At 38.5% G+C, this 14,074-nt stretch overlaps 1 protein-coding gene across 12 annotated transcripts in view; it reads left to right on the forward strand.

The window, feature by feature from the left end:
* Cdc42bpa (CDC42 binding protein kinase alpha) overlaps positions 1-14,074 on the forward strand; it is a 199,608-nt gene that overhangs the window by 135,963 nt on the left and 49,571 nt on the right. For 6 of the 12 annotated variants that reach the window (XM_090341545.1, XM_090341544.1, XM_090341536.1 and 3 more), the window contains 4 exons: positions 1,980-2,071; positions 6,516-6,592; positions 7,810-7,857; positions 13,817-13,855. In XM_090341545.1, the coding sequence (XP_090197671.1) occupies positions 1,980-2,071; positions 6,516-6,592; positions 7,810-7,857; positions 13,817-13,855 (256 nt within the window). The remainder of the gene's footprint in view (positions 1-1,979; positions 2,072-6,515; positions 6,593-7,809; positions 7,858-13,816; positions 13,856-14,074) is intronic. The other 6 variants (XM_090341546.1, XM_090341548.1, XM_090341539.1 and 3 more) reach the window with 3 other exon arrangements.

Here is a 14,074-nt window from a genome sequence, read left to right on the forward strand (position 1 = left end):
GTACTATGTTATTTCTTTTCTCTTTTATTGCTGTTTGGTTAATCTCGTATTGTTATTGACTGTGTTTCCTAGTATTTTGCATATATGTTTGATTATTTGAAATAGATTGGTTCTAAAGTAAGTCTGTGGGTGATATACAAATGAAATTACAAATATAAAGATCCACTGAGGGGGCAGAGAGTTTGGCCTAGTGGTAGAGTACTTGCCTAGCATGCATATAGACCTGGGTTCAATTCCTCGGAACCATATTCATAGAAAAAGCCGGAAGTGGTGCTGTGGCTCAAGTGATAGAAGCTGGCCTTGAGAAAGCCCAAGGACAATGCTCAGGCCTTGAGTTCAGCCCCAGGACTGGCAAAAAAAAAAATCCACTGAGCTCTCAGGAGGCTGAGATCTGAGGATCGAGGTTCAAAGCCAGCCCAGGTGCTAAAGACTGTGAGACTCTTACCTCCAATTAACCACCAGAAAACTGGAAGTGGTACTGTGGTTTAAGGGGTAGGGTGGTAGCCTTGAGCTAAAGAGCTCAGGGACCGAGCCCAGGCTCAGAGTTCAAGCCCCATGACCAAAGGGGGAGGGGAAAAATCTATTGGATGCTCAAAATATCTAAAGTTTTGAATGCATGAGAAGAAATATCTACTTAGCTTCTTTTTTTTTTTTTTGCCAGTGCTCAGGGCCTGAGCACTGTCCTTGGGCTTTCTCAAGGCTAGTGCTGTACCACTTGAGCCACAGCATCACTTCCAGCTTTTTTCTATCTATGTAGTACAGAGAAATCAAACCTGAGTCTTTGCATGCCAGGCAAGCACTCTACCACTAGGCCAAACTCCCAGCCCCCTCAACTTAGCTTTTAATGATGAAAGGATAGAGGCCCTAAACTTTAGTCATTAAAATCTTTCATCAAATCACAGCCAGATAGGCCAGCACCCTGTTGAAAATTACAAACTTTTTTGTTTAAAATGACACAGATGAACAATTCAGGATTCTTTGCATGTTGTAATTATATGGCGTTACAAAGAGAAATTTTTCTGGAGAATATGAATTAAACCCAGTATAAAGAACTATTTGATGTTATTTTCTGTTTTATAGTTTATATTGAATACAATCCTTTTCTTCCTGTACTCAGGACATTGGGATTTACACATTTCCTCATGAAGCAAGGGTACATGTCCAATTGGAAACTATAATTATATCTGCTCTGAAAATGGAGCATGTCCGTATATAAGAAAGGCATACTCTTTATTCATGTTTATGAAAAAGTTGAACTCATTTTTAAAAATTAATTTTTAGTAGTTTAACTTACGTTCAGCAACTTTTACTGTAAAGGAGCGCTACCTTTTGAGCCTCAGCACTACTTCCCAGCTTTTTTCTATGTGTGTGGTACCAAGGAATTGAACCCGGGTCTTTGTGCATGCTAGGCAATTCTCTACCACTAGGCCAAACTCCTGGCCCCCATACTTTATACTTTGAGGTCCAGACATTGTCCCTTGTAACCCATTAGCTTCTGCCCTAGGCACCCACATGGCCTTTTCTACTGTATTACAAAGAGCACCACTTGTTTTTTGCACTTAGAGAGTTGGGCTATGCTGTATAAAACATTAATTTGCAGCTGGGTGCTGGTGGCTTATATTTGTAATTCTAGCCACTCTCAAGAGACTGAGATCTGAGAATCACAGATCAAAGCTAGTCTGGGCAAGAAAGACCATGAGATGTTTATCTAATCACCAGAAAACTAGAAGTGGAGCTGTGGCTCAAAGCTCAGGGACAGTGCTCAGGCCCTGAGCTTAAGCCCCTTGACTGACCCCTCCCAAAACCCAAAGACCTTAGTTTGCATAATAGCATTTGCATGCTTAATTTGTCATGCCTGCAGAGTAGCTTGTTTCTTCAATTAACATGACCAATATTTAAATCCACTAAAGGGTTTAAACTTATTAAAAGGTGGCTCATAGCCATAAAAATTAATGATTTTTTTCTTCTCTTTATTTAAGTAAACTAAAAGATTCAGAGAAGAAGAACTTGGAACTACTTTCAGAAATTGAACAACTACTAAAGGACACTGAAGAGCTTAGATCTGAAAAGGGTATGGGCATATGTATTCACATTGATGAGAACTTATTATGCAGTTATAACTGTTTATTGTGTAAGTTCACTTACTGTGCAGATTGGAGAATTGTTCACCTCAGCAGTGTGGAACTTATTTGGAACTGTGTGTGTTATGGTGTGTTCACACACACCTACACTTGGTACATGAAGCACTGACTCACATTAAGTGTTCATAACAGCTGGGGTGGTGGTGTATACCTATAACCCCAGGAGCAGGAGGCTGAGGCACTAGACTTCAAGACCAGCCTGCTCTGAATAGCAAGGCCCTGTCTTTACACACCAAGAAGTCACTTGGCCCACTTGGCCCATGATTTGACTCTCTGTCAGTGTCATGAACTACTTAAATGAATAATACCTTTGTGATTTGTAAAACTTTGTTTTCAAGTGTCATCATAGGAAGTAATAACTCTTGACAGTATATGTTAACATACAGACCTTGGTAAGGATACTTTTATAAGAGGACATTTTGTGTGTTTGTTTTCTGAGACAGGGTCTCGCTTATGTAGCCCAAGCTGGTCTTGAACAACAGCATTCTACCTCTGCTTCCCCAGTGCTGGGGTCATATTTGTGAGTCCTTTTTATGTTTCTAAAATGTCCTTAGTCTTTGGGGGGGATGTACTCCAAGAGTAGCTGAGAAAAACAATCTATAAAATATCTGAGCATGTATCAAATTCAGTATTAAAGGGACATTCAGTATCTTCCATTGTTTGTCTTGTAGGAGCTCTCAGAATTTATTACAAGTTTCTTGAAAACTTTTATTTTTGCATCTTTCCATTAATGTGGAACAAACACTAAGTGTGTTTAATAACTGTATACATAAATTCCCTCAAACTTGCTTTCTATAATGTAGGTGTTAAGAATGTAGAGCTTTAATTTTATAAAATACAAAATGTTCTTTTTTAATAAAGTGATAGGCAGTTATCTGAAATTTTCCTGACAGAAGTTATCACCAATTACTATAGTAACTGATGGCCTTTTTATTTGATCTAAGGGCTTCTCTGTCTTTTTTATTTTTTCCTTTTTTTTTTTTTGGTCTTGGGGCTTAAACTCTGGGACTGTGCCCAGTCTCTGAGCCCTTCAGCTTGAGGCCACCGCACCACCTCTTGAACCACAGTGTCCCTTCCCTTTTTCTGGTGGTTAATTGGAGATAAGAGTCTTCACGTGCTTTAGTGCGTGGGCTGGTTTTGTACTATAATCCTCAGATCTCAGCCTCCTGAGTAGCTAGGATTACAGGCATGAGCAACTGGGCCTGGCCCCTCTTTTTTTTTTTTTTTTTTTATTCATACACTAAGATAAAACTAGTTAAGTCTGCTTGTAAAATTGTAGAGGTTGTCTTGGAAGTGTTACTTAGAAAGTCGAATATCAACTGTAAGCAAACACTTTGAGCAAATATGAGGCCCCTTAGTTTAAGGCCTATAATGGCCAAAAAATAAATAAGACATGCAAAGATCAGAGGACAATTACATAGTCACTAGCATGAAAAAAGCTGTTTAACAAAAGACGCATGGTATCCTTAAAATGTGGCTCTTAGATCCAAACAGTACAAGAGTGATGAATCAATATTTGCATACCCAGTGCTATGGACATGGTATTGGAAATATAAACACAACTACATAGATTTAAAAATTTATGACTCTATAGACATAATGTTTTATTACATAGATTAATATGTATCTATGATATACAAACCCTCAGCCTAATTTTAATTATGTTCTAAAATCTAAGTGCCAGTCATTGTATACAGAGATTCCCTTCTTGAATACTTGTTTGTTAAACATGTCATTTGAAATATGATCTAAAAATCAATGTTAAATTCTTTAATATAAAAAAGCAAATCTAATAACAACAGACGCTGGCGGGGATATGGCCAGGAGGGATCATTACTACACTGTTGGTGGGAGTGCAAACTCCAACCACTATGAAAAGCAGTATGGCAGTTCCTCAAAAGACAAAACATAGAGCTCCCCTATGATCCAGCAATTCCACTACTGGGCATTTACCCAAATGTCCAGAAACAAGGACATACCAAAAAAAAAAATTTTACACAGGTTAGTGCCCCACTTTCAGGTGTTTATTTTTGGGTTTTGGCTTTTGTTTTGTGTGTATGTGTGTTTGTTTTGGTACTTAATTGAAGATAAGATTCTCTTGGACTTTCCTGCTAAGGCTGGCTTTTAACTGCAATCTTCAGATCTCGGCCTCCTGAGTGAGTATATGCCTGTACTCTAGGATTACACGCATGAGCCACTGATGCCCAGCTAGGTTGTTTTTTAATAATTACTTTCTTCTCTTCCTTGTTTTCTACTCACCCCTCATTATTCTCTTCAATTAAATCCTACACAGCAAGTAGCTTTGAATATCATGGCTGCTCAAACTAAGTGTTGTATCCAAGAGTGGATGCAAAAATCTTTTTATCCCTTCTTAAAGCTGGCTTACTACATTAAATGTACTGAGGGGTTGGTAAGCGTTTGTTGAAAGAAGTTTTTGAATTTTTGACTTGTTTCCTGGGAGGAGTTTAGTTTGATGTCTTTATATTATTGAGCAAAAGTTTTTATGGACCCACATTAATAAAACACAGAAAATTCATAATTAAAAAAGCTGTTTAAAATAGTTGATATGTTTTTTTGCTGATTGAATTTTTTATTGAAGAAAGAATGGAAGGAGCCCAAAAAGTTATTAAGAACTCAGATTAGGCGCATAAGCCATCACAGGTGAATGCTGACCATGGTTAGTTGTTGGTCTATGTAGTCCAGAAACTATCTGGAAGATAAATTGTTGAGTGAGATGATGAAAAGAAAGCATGGATATAGGTGACTTGGAGATTCAGAAGCAAGGAGACCAAAGCAAAGTACAGCTGATTTACCCTACAAATAAAGCTGACCACATCATTTTTAGATTAGATTGAGTAGACATGAGCTTTCCCCACTGCTTAGTGAAGGCATATTAAAGAAAACTTTAGATTTCAAATATCCCAAAATTTTCATCATATGCTACAACATAGTAAACTATGCTACTTAAGTAATAGGATTGATACTTACAAAATGAGGTCAAGGACCTTTCCTTACATTGCTCACTTTGGATCCCATGGTTTGTTTCACCTCTTTGTTAGCTAGATGCATTTCTGAACATGTTGCCTGTGTAGCAACTATGGTATTCCCATAAAAAGTCATTCAGAAAGCACATAAATCAATTGCTGATAATTGTAAAAGGATTGCAAGTCAAAACTTGGTAGTGTTTGTTTTCTATTTTATCATTATTTGTAATTATTACTATAGCCAATAAATACATAGGCATTTAAAAAATCTCTTGGAGAAAAACTTTGGGTGGATTCTTCATTAATTCAGGAAACCAATACCTGAAATGAAATGTTTTTCTATATTAAAGTGCATTTATTTTATTCTAGTATTATATTCTTACTGCAGTTTATCATTTTATTAAAGATCATATATATTAATATATGCTACATGCATGGTAAAAGTATTTTTTTCCTAGTTCTGGGGCTTGAACTCAGGGCCTGAGTACTGTCCTTAGGCTTTTGCCTCAAGGCTAGCACTTTACCACTTGAGCCACAGCACCACTTCCAGCTTTGCTATGTATGTGATACCGAGGAATCAAATCCAGGTCTACCTGCATGCTAAGTAACACTCATCACCAGGCCAACCTCTTGGCCCCTAAGAGTATTTTTTAAAGAATATTCAACTTGTTTTTAGTACAAGGCATACATCTGTAATTCTTTCTAGTCAGAGAGCAGAGAATGGTAGGATCAAGGGCTTAGGTTTTTATTGAATAAGCAGACATGTTGGTATTCATGCCTGTAACCCCAGTGACGTGGGAGCCTCAGGTAAATGGATCATAGAGGCAAGATAACAAAAAATAACTACTGCAAAAAGGTCTTGGGAGCATGGTTCAAGTGGTGGAGCCCATGCCCAGCAGGCCTGCATCCCTAAGCTTGGACTCCAAGATTGCCAACAATGAGACTACTTCAAAACAGAAAGCTTATTTGGTGATAAATTTGTTTAGAAAAATCAGATATAGGGCCGGGAGTTTAGCCTAGTAGTAGAGTGCTTGCCTAGCATGCATGAAGACCCGGATTTGATTCCTTGGTACCACATACATAGAAAGAAAAAAAAAAGCCGGAAGTGGTGCTGAGGCTTAAGTGGTAGAACTCCAGCCTTGAGAAAGTCCAAGGACAGTGCTCAGATCCTGAGCTCAAGCCCAGAACTGGCGAAAAAAAAAAAATAACAGATAAAAGCAAAGTCCTATTTTTTAATTATATATACTAATGTGTATTTTTTTTACTGTATAGTTAATAATAATGCTGAACTCTGAATTCGTGTATGGCCAACTTTAAAAGGTGGAAGCAGAAAGGTTATCCATAAAACTTAATGTTCTAGTTTAAAAGAAATATTGCTGCTATCTTCTAGGTATAGAGCACCAAGACTCACAGCATTCTTTCTTGGCATTTTTGAATACGCCTGCCGATGCTCTGGGTCAACTTGAAGTAAGTATTAAACTTTTCAGATACTCTCTGTGGTACCTTTAAGATATACAGTGTGGTTTCAGCTTACAATGTAATGGAACCATGTAAAGAAGACCTAGAGTCTCATGTAAGTGAAGCTGAGAAGGGAAGGACTGTGGTCTGTCTGCATGCTCATGGAAAGTACAGTCACTCCTGGTTCTAACGCAACATCTAAGAGAGGTCGAAAAATGGAAGTCAGATTATATTTCACAGCATTTTCATGGCCCATAAGAAGCAATATATCTAGAACAGACCCCCACTTTTGAAATGTGTTTGACTTTTTGCTCATATCACCACAACATTTGTGGTGATTTCTCACTTGTGAGAGAAAATGTCAAAGCTTATAATAGTACATTACTGATTCTTGTGCCCGATCAATTCAGTTCAGATGGTAAGGAATGACTCTAGTTGCAGTAGATTTTGTTAAGCAGACTCATAGTAATGAAATAGTAATTCTGTAACTCTATTACTCTTCAATATTTTTAAAATTGCTTTTAAAAACACGAGTATCCAGCGCCGGGAGTTTGGCCTAATGTTAGAATATTTGTCTAGCATGCATGAAAACCTGGGTTCGATTCCTCAGTACCACATACATAGGAAAAAAAGCCAGAAGTGGTGCTGAGGCTCAAGTGGTAGAACTCTAGCCTTGAGGAAGTCCAAGGACAGTGCTTAGACCCTGAGCTCAACCAGGACTGGCAAAAAAATAAAATAAAAAACAAAAAAACACTAGTATCCATTAAACTGGTGATTATATCCTTATTCATCAAGTGAGACTCAGGTGTCTGTGAAGGCATGATCTCAGTGCTGGAGCTCCAGTCGTAGCCACGGGGAACAAAGGCCTCTTGCACTGTTTGCATTGTAGTGGGAAGATTGGCAACCAAAGATTCTGCTACTTGCTTGTGATTGTTATTTTCAGAAATGCTTGTTTGATTATTAATGATTTGTCCATGAGCTTTATTTTATTGTACTTTGAGTACAGTGTACAAGTTCTAGTTCATATCAGTGGGAAAGGGGAAAAGAACCACTCTCTAAAAGTAACCTCTTTCAATTTCTTGAGAACAATGGTAGTGACTGCTTTTCTTGCTCATTTATTTGAATTAATGTCATTTGCCTTTCAATTGTTTTGCAAAAATTTTGATTTATTATTAAATTGCTTCATCCATGTTTTCTATTTTTTTATTGCTGAATTCGTTAAATAGGATTCCTTTTCTTCTTCCTCATCTTCACTGATTGATTTTTTGGATGACGTAAGTCTTTGATTTTTCAAACCAATGCATCCTTCAGTAAGAGATCAGTGAATTGATTTGAAGAATTTGCCTAGTCATGCAGTCAGTTTTAGAACTCTCATTTGGAAGTTTAGCTGTGGGCCAAATGCTTCATCTTAAATGTAGTAGGGTATCATTATTAAACAAAGTTAAAAATACACACACACACACACACACATTGAAAAATGCTTTGGCCATTGGAGAATCTGTTTCCGTTCTTTTGTAATAATTTAAAGATTAGAAAGTTTATCACTATAGGAATACTTGTTTATTTTTATTTTTCATGATATCTGTTTTCTTTTCGCACTTTACTGTTTAACTTCTATGTTGGTTTAAAATGAACCTCTGGTGTCATAGAAAAGTAACATTTAAAACATCAAATTATCCAAAGGACTTTATAGTAATACAGTGACTATAGATCAATTTTTAATGATATCTTTTACCATGTGGACGTGATCTCAGTGAACACATGTACCAGTTATCTTATAAATTGACTGCATTATCATTTCTTCCTAAAATTATTTCTGTAATGACTTAGAATTTACAATTATGTGTATAATGTATTCATTCTCCTTTCAGTACTACTAGTTACATTAATTTTTTCCACTCAACATGAGATGGCACAGTAATCCTGGTTGTATTTTCTTGCCTTGTTGAACATTTAGACCTTCCAGAAATGAGGAAATAAATGTTCATATGCAAATATTGTGTATAGGACTGCTTATAAGCTAGAAAAAAAATCTTTAAAATGTTTTATTTCTGATGTGGCTTTCTTTTTTGTCTTGAGGAGTTCGTTACAGTTCTGGGGCATGAACTTAGGGTCTAGAAGACTTCCTTGAGCTTTTAAAAGCTCAAAGGTAACACTCTGCCACTTGAGCCACAGCTCTACTCCCAACTCTTTTGGTAATTTGTAGTTAAGAGTCTCAGGGGTTTTCCTGCTCAGACTGACTTCAAAACTCAGTTCACATATCTTAGCCTCCTAATAGCTAAAATCATAGGCATGAGCCATTCAGCACCTGCTCATTTGACTGTACATTATGTTCATGATAGGATTAGCATAATTTTCCACTAAAGGTTTCTTGTCAAATTTTTTTCAAGTTATTGAAATAAAATCATTTTTGGTATGTTTGAAATATTTGTACCAGGACATATATATTTCTATTCAGAATGGAAGCTTTTGTTATTACTGAAAGAACAGATTTGTCTGGCTAATTCTGTAGTGTAATTAGAAGTGAACGGTCCTGATATATATGGCATTACCTGCTATCAATGGCTACTCGGTATATTAAAATATGTAGCATGTTATTTCAACACCAATAGCACCCACATAAGAAAGGGAGAAGTTAGAATGAATTATTTCTTTTTTTAAGTTAGAAAGCCATATTCACATTTCTTGAAAATGCTTGCCTGCATCCTCCCCTTTCCCATAAAAATTCTGATTTTACAGCAGAACACTTAGTATTTGCAAATAAACAAGCTTGCCTCCCAGAAGATCCTTGGACGTTAGCCTCGGCCAGCCCCTGGTTTGTCTCCGCTTTTCTGAAGTGCTGGTGCTGCTCCCTAGATGGAATGTCACAGCTGTTTCCATAGCTGCTCTTCCTCCTTCCCCTTCACAAGCTTAGCCACATTGACAATAGTGCAGAGGAAATCCTGGTCCAATTCCAGAAGGCATGGTTTTGGAACCTCATCTTCCCTAACTTCAGTTCCTCTTGCTCCACTCTGTATGTCTGAATGAGTTCATGGACTGCTACCCTTTGACTGTTTAGAACCTCACCATTCATGCCCCCCTCCTCCAGACTTACCTTCCACTTACCTCTACTTTTATCTTCTTTCTTAGGCCTCCTGAAAGTACTGCTCCTTTATGTAAACGCTATACATGATCTCTTCCACTCTTGTTTTTCCTCAGCATATTTTGCCTAATAATTAAAAATTCATATAGGTACTTGAATTTGTGTCCATGTGGGAAGATTCCTTCCTTTTAAGTCCCACAGTGCAGTCAACTCCTGCTATGTATTAGAATAGCCTGGGCATAGGAATCAGTGGATATGGCCACTTCTTGAAGCGAGAGAGGCAGGTAGACAACACAGAATAAAAGTGTGCTCAACACTTGTATAGCTTAAGAGGGTGTCAATATGTAGCCTTTCCTTTGTGTAATTACAGACTCTTAAGGGAGAAGAGAAGCCTACGAAGTATTTAGCCTGTTGGTTTTGGCAATTGTTTATCAAAATACCTTCCCATTAGTGACAGTGGATAGGTCTCCCTGCTATTAGTAAGACTGACTTTTTGAGCTTCTCAGTCTTTGAGGAAAAAGTGAAGTGGAAACACAGGATTATGCATGATATTATCAGGATAGAAAAGAGGATGAGTTCATTTTTTGTGTGTATGCCAGTCCTGAGGCTTGAACTCAGGGCTTGGGCACTCCGACCTTTTTTTTCCTCTGGTTTTGGAGCTTGAGCTCGGCCTGGGCACTGTCCCAGAACCTCTTTGTGTCCACGCCTAGTGCTCTACCACTTGAGCCACAGTACCATTTCTGGTTTTTGAGTGGTTAATTGGAGATAAGAGTCTCAGGGGGAGTTTCCTGCCTGGACTGGCTATGAACTGTGATCCGCAGAATTCAGGCTCCTGAATACCTGGTATTACAGAGGTGAGCCATTGGTACCTGGCAGAAATGAGTTCATTTTAAGATAAATTAAGCTAGGCCCTGGTGGCTAACTTGTTCAGGAAGCTAAGACCTAGAGGATTGCTATTTGAAGACAGCCCAGACAGAAGTGTCTGTGCAACTGTGTATTCAGTTAACCACCAAAATGTTGGACTGGAGGCATGACTTAAGTGGCAGAGCACTGCTGTGAAGCAGGCCGACAAATAGCTAAAGCCAAGTTCAGTTCAGTATTGGCTAAAACAAAACAAAAAAATAGAAATTGAGACTACTTCGATGAGTGCTCTCTTGAGTAAGGCATTTCTGTATTTCAAAAAAGCAATAACCGGGAATTTGGCCTATTGGTAGACTGCTTGCCTAGTATGCATGAAGATCCAGGTTCTATTCCTCAGTACCACACACATAGAATAAAAAGCCAGAAGTGGTGCTGTGGCTCAAATGGTAGAGTTCTAGCCTTGAGAAAGCCCAAGGACCGTGCTCAGACCCTGATCCCAGGGCCCAAGACTGGCCAAAAAAAATAAAGAAAGAAAGAAGAAGCAATAGAACAATATCAAGATCCCTTTTGCTAAGGAAAGTACTGTTGCCTCTGCTCCATGCTACACACTGAGTTCTCTTGACAAGGACGACAAGGGTGACCCATGTCCATCCTTGCAGTGGTCTTGAGAGAAGACAAGTGGAAAATCAGTAGCTTGAATTTTCTCCTCTCACCTTTACTTTCAGGGGTAACAGATACACAACATCAGACCAAGTTTACAGTTGCTTCCTACTCTGTTTTGCTCATTTTCTTTAAAACAGAAAACACACACACTTGAACTGTCTCTATGAAAGGTCACAATTAATAGTCATGTATGTGATTGCCTTTTCTTTATATTTGACAAACATACTGTCATGTATAAACTAGAGAAGTGTTGGGTGTCCTTAAATTTTAATTGTTTGCTGTGTTTATTTGGTCCCTGTTCACAAAAAATTTCCTATTTATTAGCAAGTGGCAACATACTCAACCTGCTTTTTGGAAACTTACTTTCTTCTTACTCTAGTATAAGAATTGAAAGAATATTAGAAATAAATTAAAAGAAAGTTGATATTAAAAGTTCTAGTGTATAAAGAAATTAAATTGTACTTATCTATTTATCTAAATTAGTGTTTTAAGTTTACAGATGACCTAGATAAAGTTGTACATCACTCATCCCCATTAAGACAGGTACTGATTGTAAAGTTTATTATGATTCTTGCAGTGTTATAGGAAACCATAATATGTGGTATATATGAGTGAGGAATGGAAGCTGTGTTTGGTTTTCTCTGAGTGTAGGGAAAGTATGCAGCTCTTACATGGGGCAAGCAGACACTACAGGGATGGAAACAGAAGCCACATTTGCACTGAAAGAGATCTGTCAGAAAGCTTAGTGATTGCCCATAATATTGGGGAGATTTGAACTCTAGATACCTATCAGTTTTGAGACCTTCAGCAAGTTAATCTATTTTGTCTTTAAAATGGGGATCATAATATCCACCCATCATATTAACCCTTATTAGGGTTTCTGTGAGAGTTAAGAGAGTTTGTCAATAGAAAGCATGTGAAAAGTACCTGTCATTATTCTATCTTGACAAATGTTAACTGTTACCTTTACTAAGGAAGGAGAGACTAGACTGACTTATTTGTTGTTTGGTTGTTTGATGTAGGGGTCAAGAGAGAAAGGGAGAAGGTCTTTCCGTCATGAGATTTCAGCTTCTCTCACTGGACCAGACTGAGGGGAGTGGGTGTGTGTAGTGGGGGAACAGCTGGTTTAGGACTTCTAGTTTTTCTTTGCTGTTAACTCTTTTTTTGGTGTGTTCTGGATTGGGGCTTGAACTCAGGGCCTGGACACTGTCCTTGAGCTTTTTTGCTCAAGGGGAGCACTCTGTCACTTGAGCCACAGCTACACTTCCTGGCTTTTTGGTTAATTGGGAGGAAAAAGTCTCAGACTTTACTGCTTCCGCTGGCTTCAAACCACAGTCCTCCTATCTCAATTTCTGGAGTAGCTGGTATCGTAGATGTGAGCCTCCAGTGCCCGGCTTTTGCTGTGGACTTTTAACAGTATCTGTTCCCATTTCCTATACAAATAATAGTTTCTGTTTACTGTCTGCCAGTTATTGTTAACAGCACAACTGGTCACACTGAATGATGTTTCTCGTTCATGGACTTACCACTTTTCTCCTGTGATCCAGCCTGTGAATGAGAAGTCTTGTGCCCATCTCCTCTAGGTTCCCATGCAAGTCTTGTGTATACTTCGGCACTTGTATTCATCACACTGAGGCTGGCATGGCACCGTCTCTTCCATGCTGTGAATTAGCTGTTCAGTCCGAGGTCAGATCTGTGTAGTGCCTTGCTATGTGGTAGATGTGCAGTAACAGAAGATTGCCCAACCAGATATGGTTCATTTAGACGAAGTTCTCCTGTATCAGATGCTGCACATCACAGAATTTTTAAAACTTACCCAGTGATTTCAGACAATTCCGGCCTTGCCCTCACTACTTAATTCACTAATGTCAGGAAGGTGACGGTCACTTGACTGACCCTAATGTCAGGATGGGAAGTATTGTTGAAATAACTGTTTTTTACTCTGTGACCAATGCTTCTGAATTCCTAATTTAGCTATTAAATAATTTTAATATTCAAAAAGAGTACAAACTTTGGAGGTAAATGTGTAAAGCAGGGATAGTTAAATATCTTTCAAAATGCTTGCAAAATTAAATAGAATTAGCCAGGCATGGTGGCTCACACCTGTAATCCTAGCTACTCAGGAGGTTGAGATCTGAGGATTGAGGTTTAGCCTGGGCACTAAAATCCGTGACACTCTTATCTCCAATTAACCACCAGAAAACCAGAAGTGGCTCTGTGGCTCAAGGAGTAGGGCAGTGGCCTTGAGCTGAAGAGCTCAGGGACACCAAGCCCAGGCCCAGAGTTCAAGTCCCATGACCAACCCAAAAAAAAAAAAAAAAACTAAATAGAATTATTCAGACCTTCTTGTTGTTGTTGTTGTTAATGTATGTTTCCAAACTTTCTGGAAAAGAAATTGTCCATCATTTGATGGGATGCAATTTTGTGGGTCCCCGCGTGGCAATGTAAACATTACCACCAACTTTAGAAATGGTCTGGGTAGCTATTGCTTTCCTGTCTTATCCTGAAAATATGTGAACTTTCAGTTTGTCCAAAACTCTGTAGTTTATATCCTTGTGTGTATGCAGCGGGCCTGGGTATGTTCTCTGTGAGCAACTGTAATTTACCGTGCTCTCTCTCTATTGAAGCGCACCCTGTCCTGTACTCCAGCTAGCAAAGGCAGACGTGTAAGAGACTCTCGCATGGAGTGCCGTCCCAGTGCTAATGCCTCTCTCTTGCTAGTGCCGTTTGCCTGTGGCTGTAGAGGCTGTGACCCTGTGTGCAATGTGTCATGTTGCTGACTGCATGCTGTATGCTGCTGCTCTTGCTATTGCTTCTCTGCTTTCTCATATTATCAGGTTTTTTTGTGTTTTGGCTTTGGCCGCAAAGCTTTAGGAATGTTCTTC

Source organism: Megascapheus bottae, chromosome 10, assembly GCF_031878675.1.
Source record: "Megascapheus bottae isolate mThoBot1 chromosome 10, mThoBot2.hap1, whole genome shotgun sequence".
In the NCBI taxonomy this organism is placed as follows: Eukaryota; Metazoa; Chordata; class Mammalia; order Rodentia; family Geomyidae; genus Megascapheus; species Megascapheus bottae.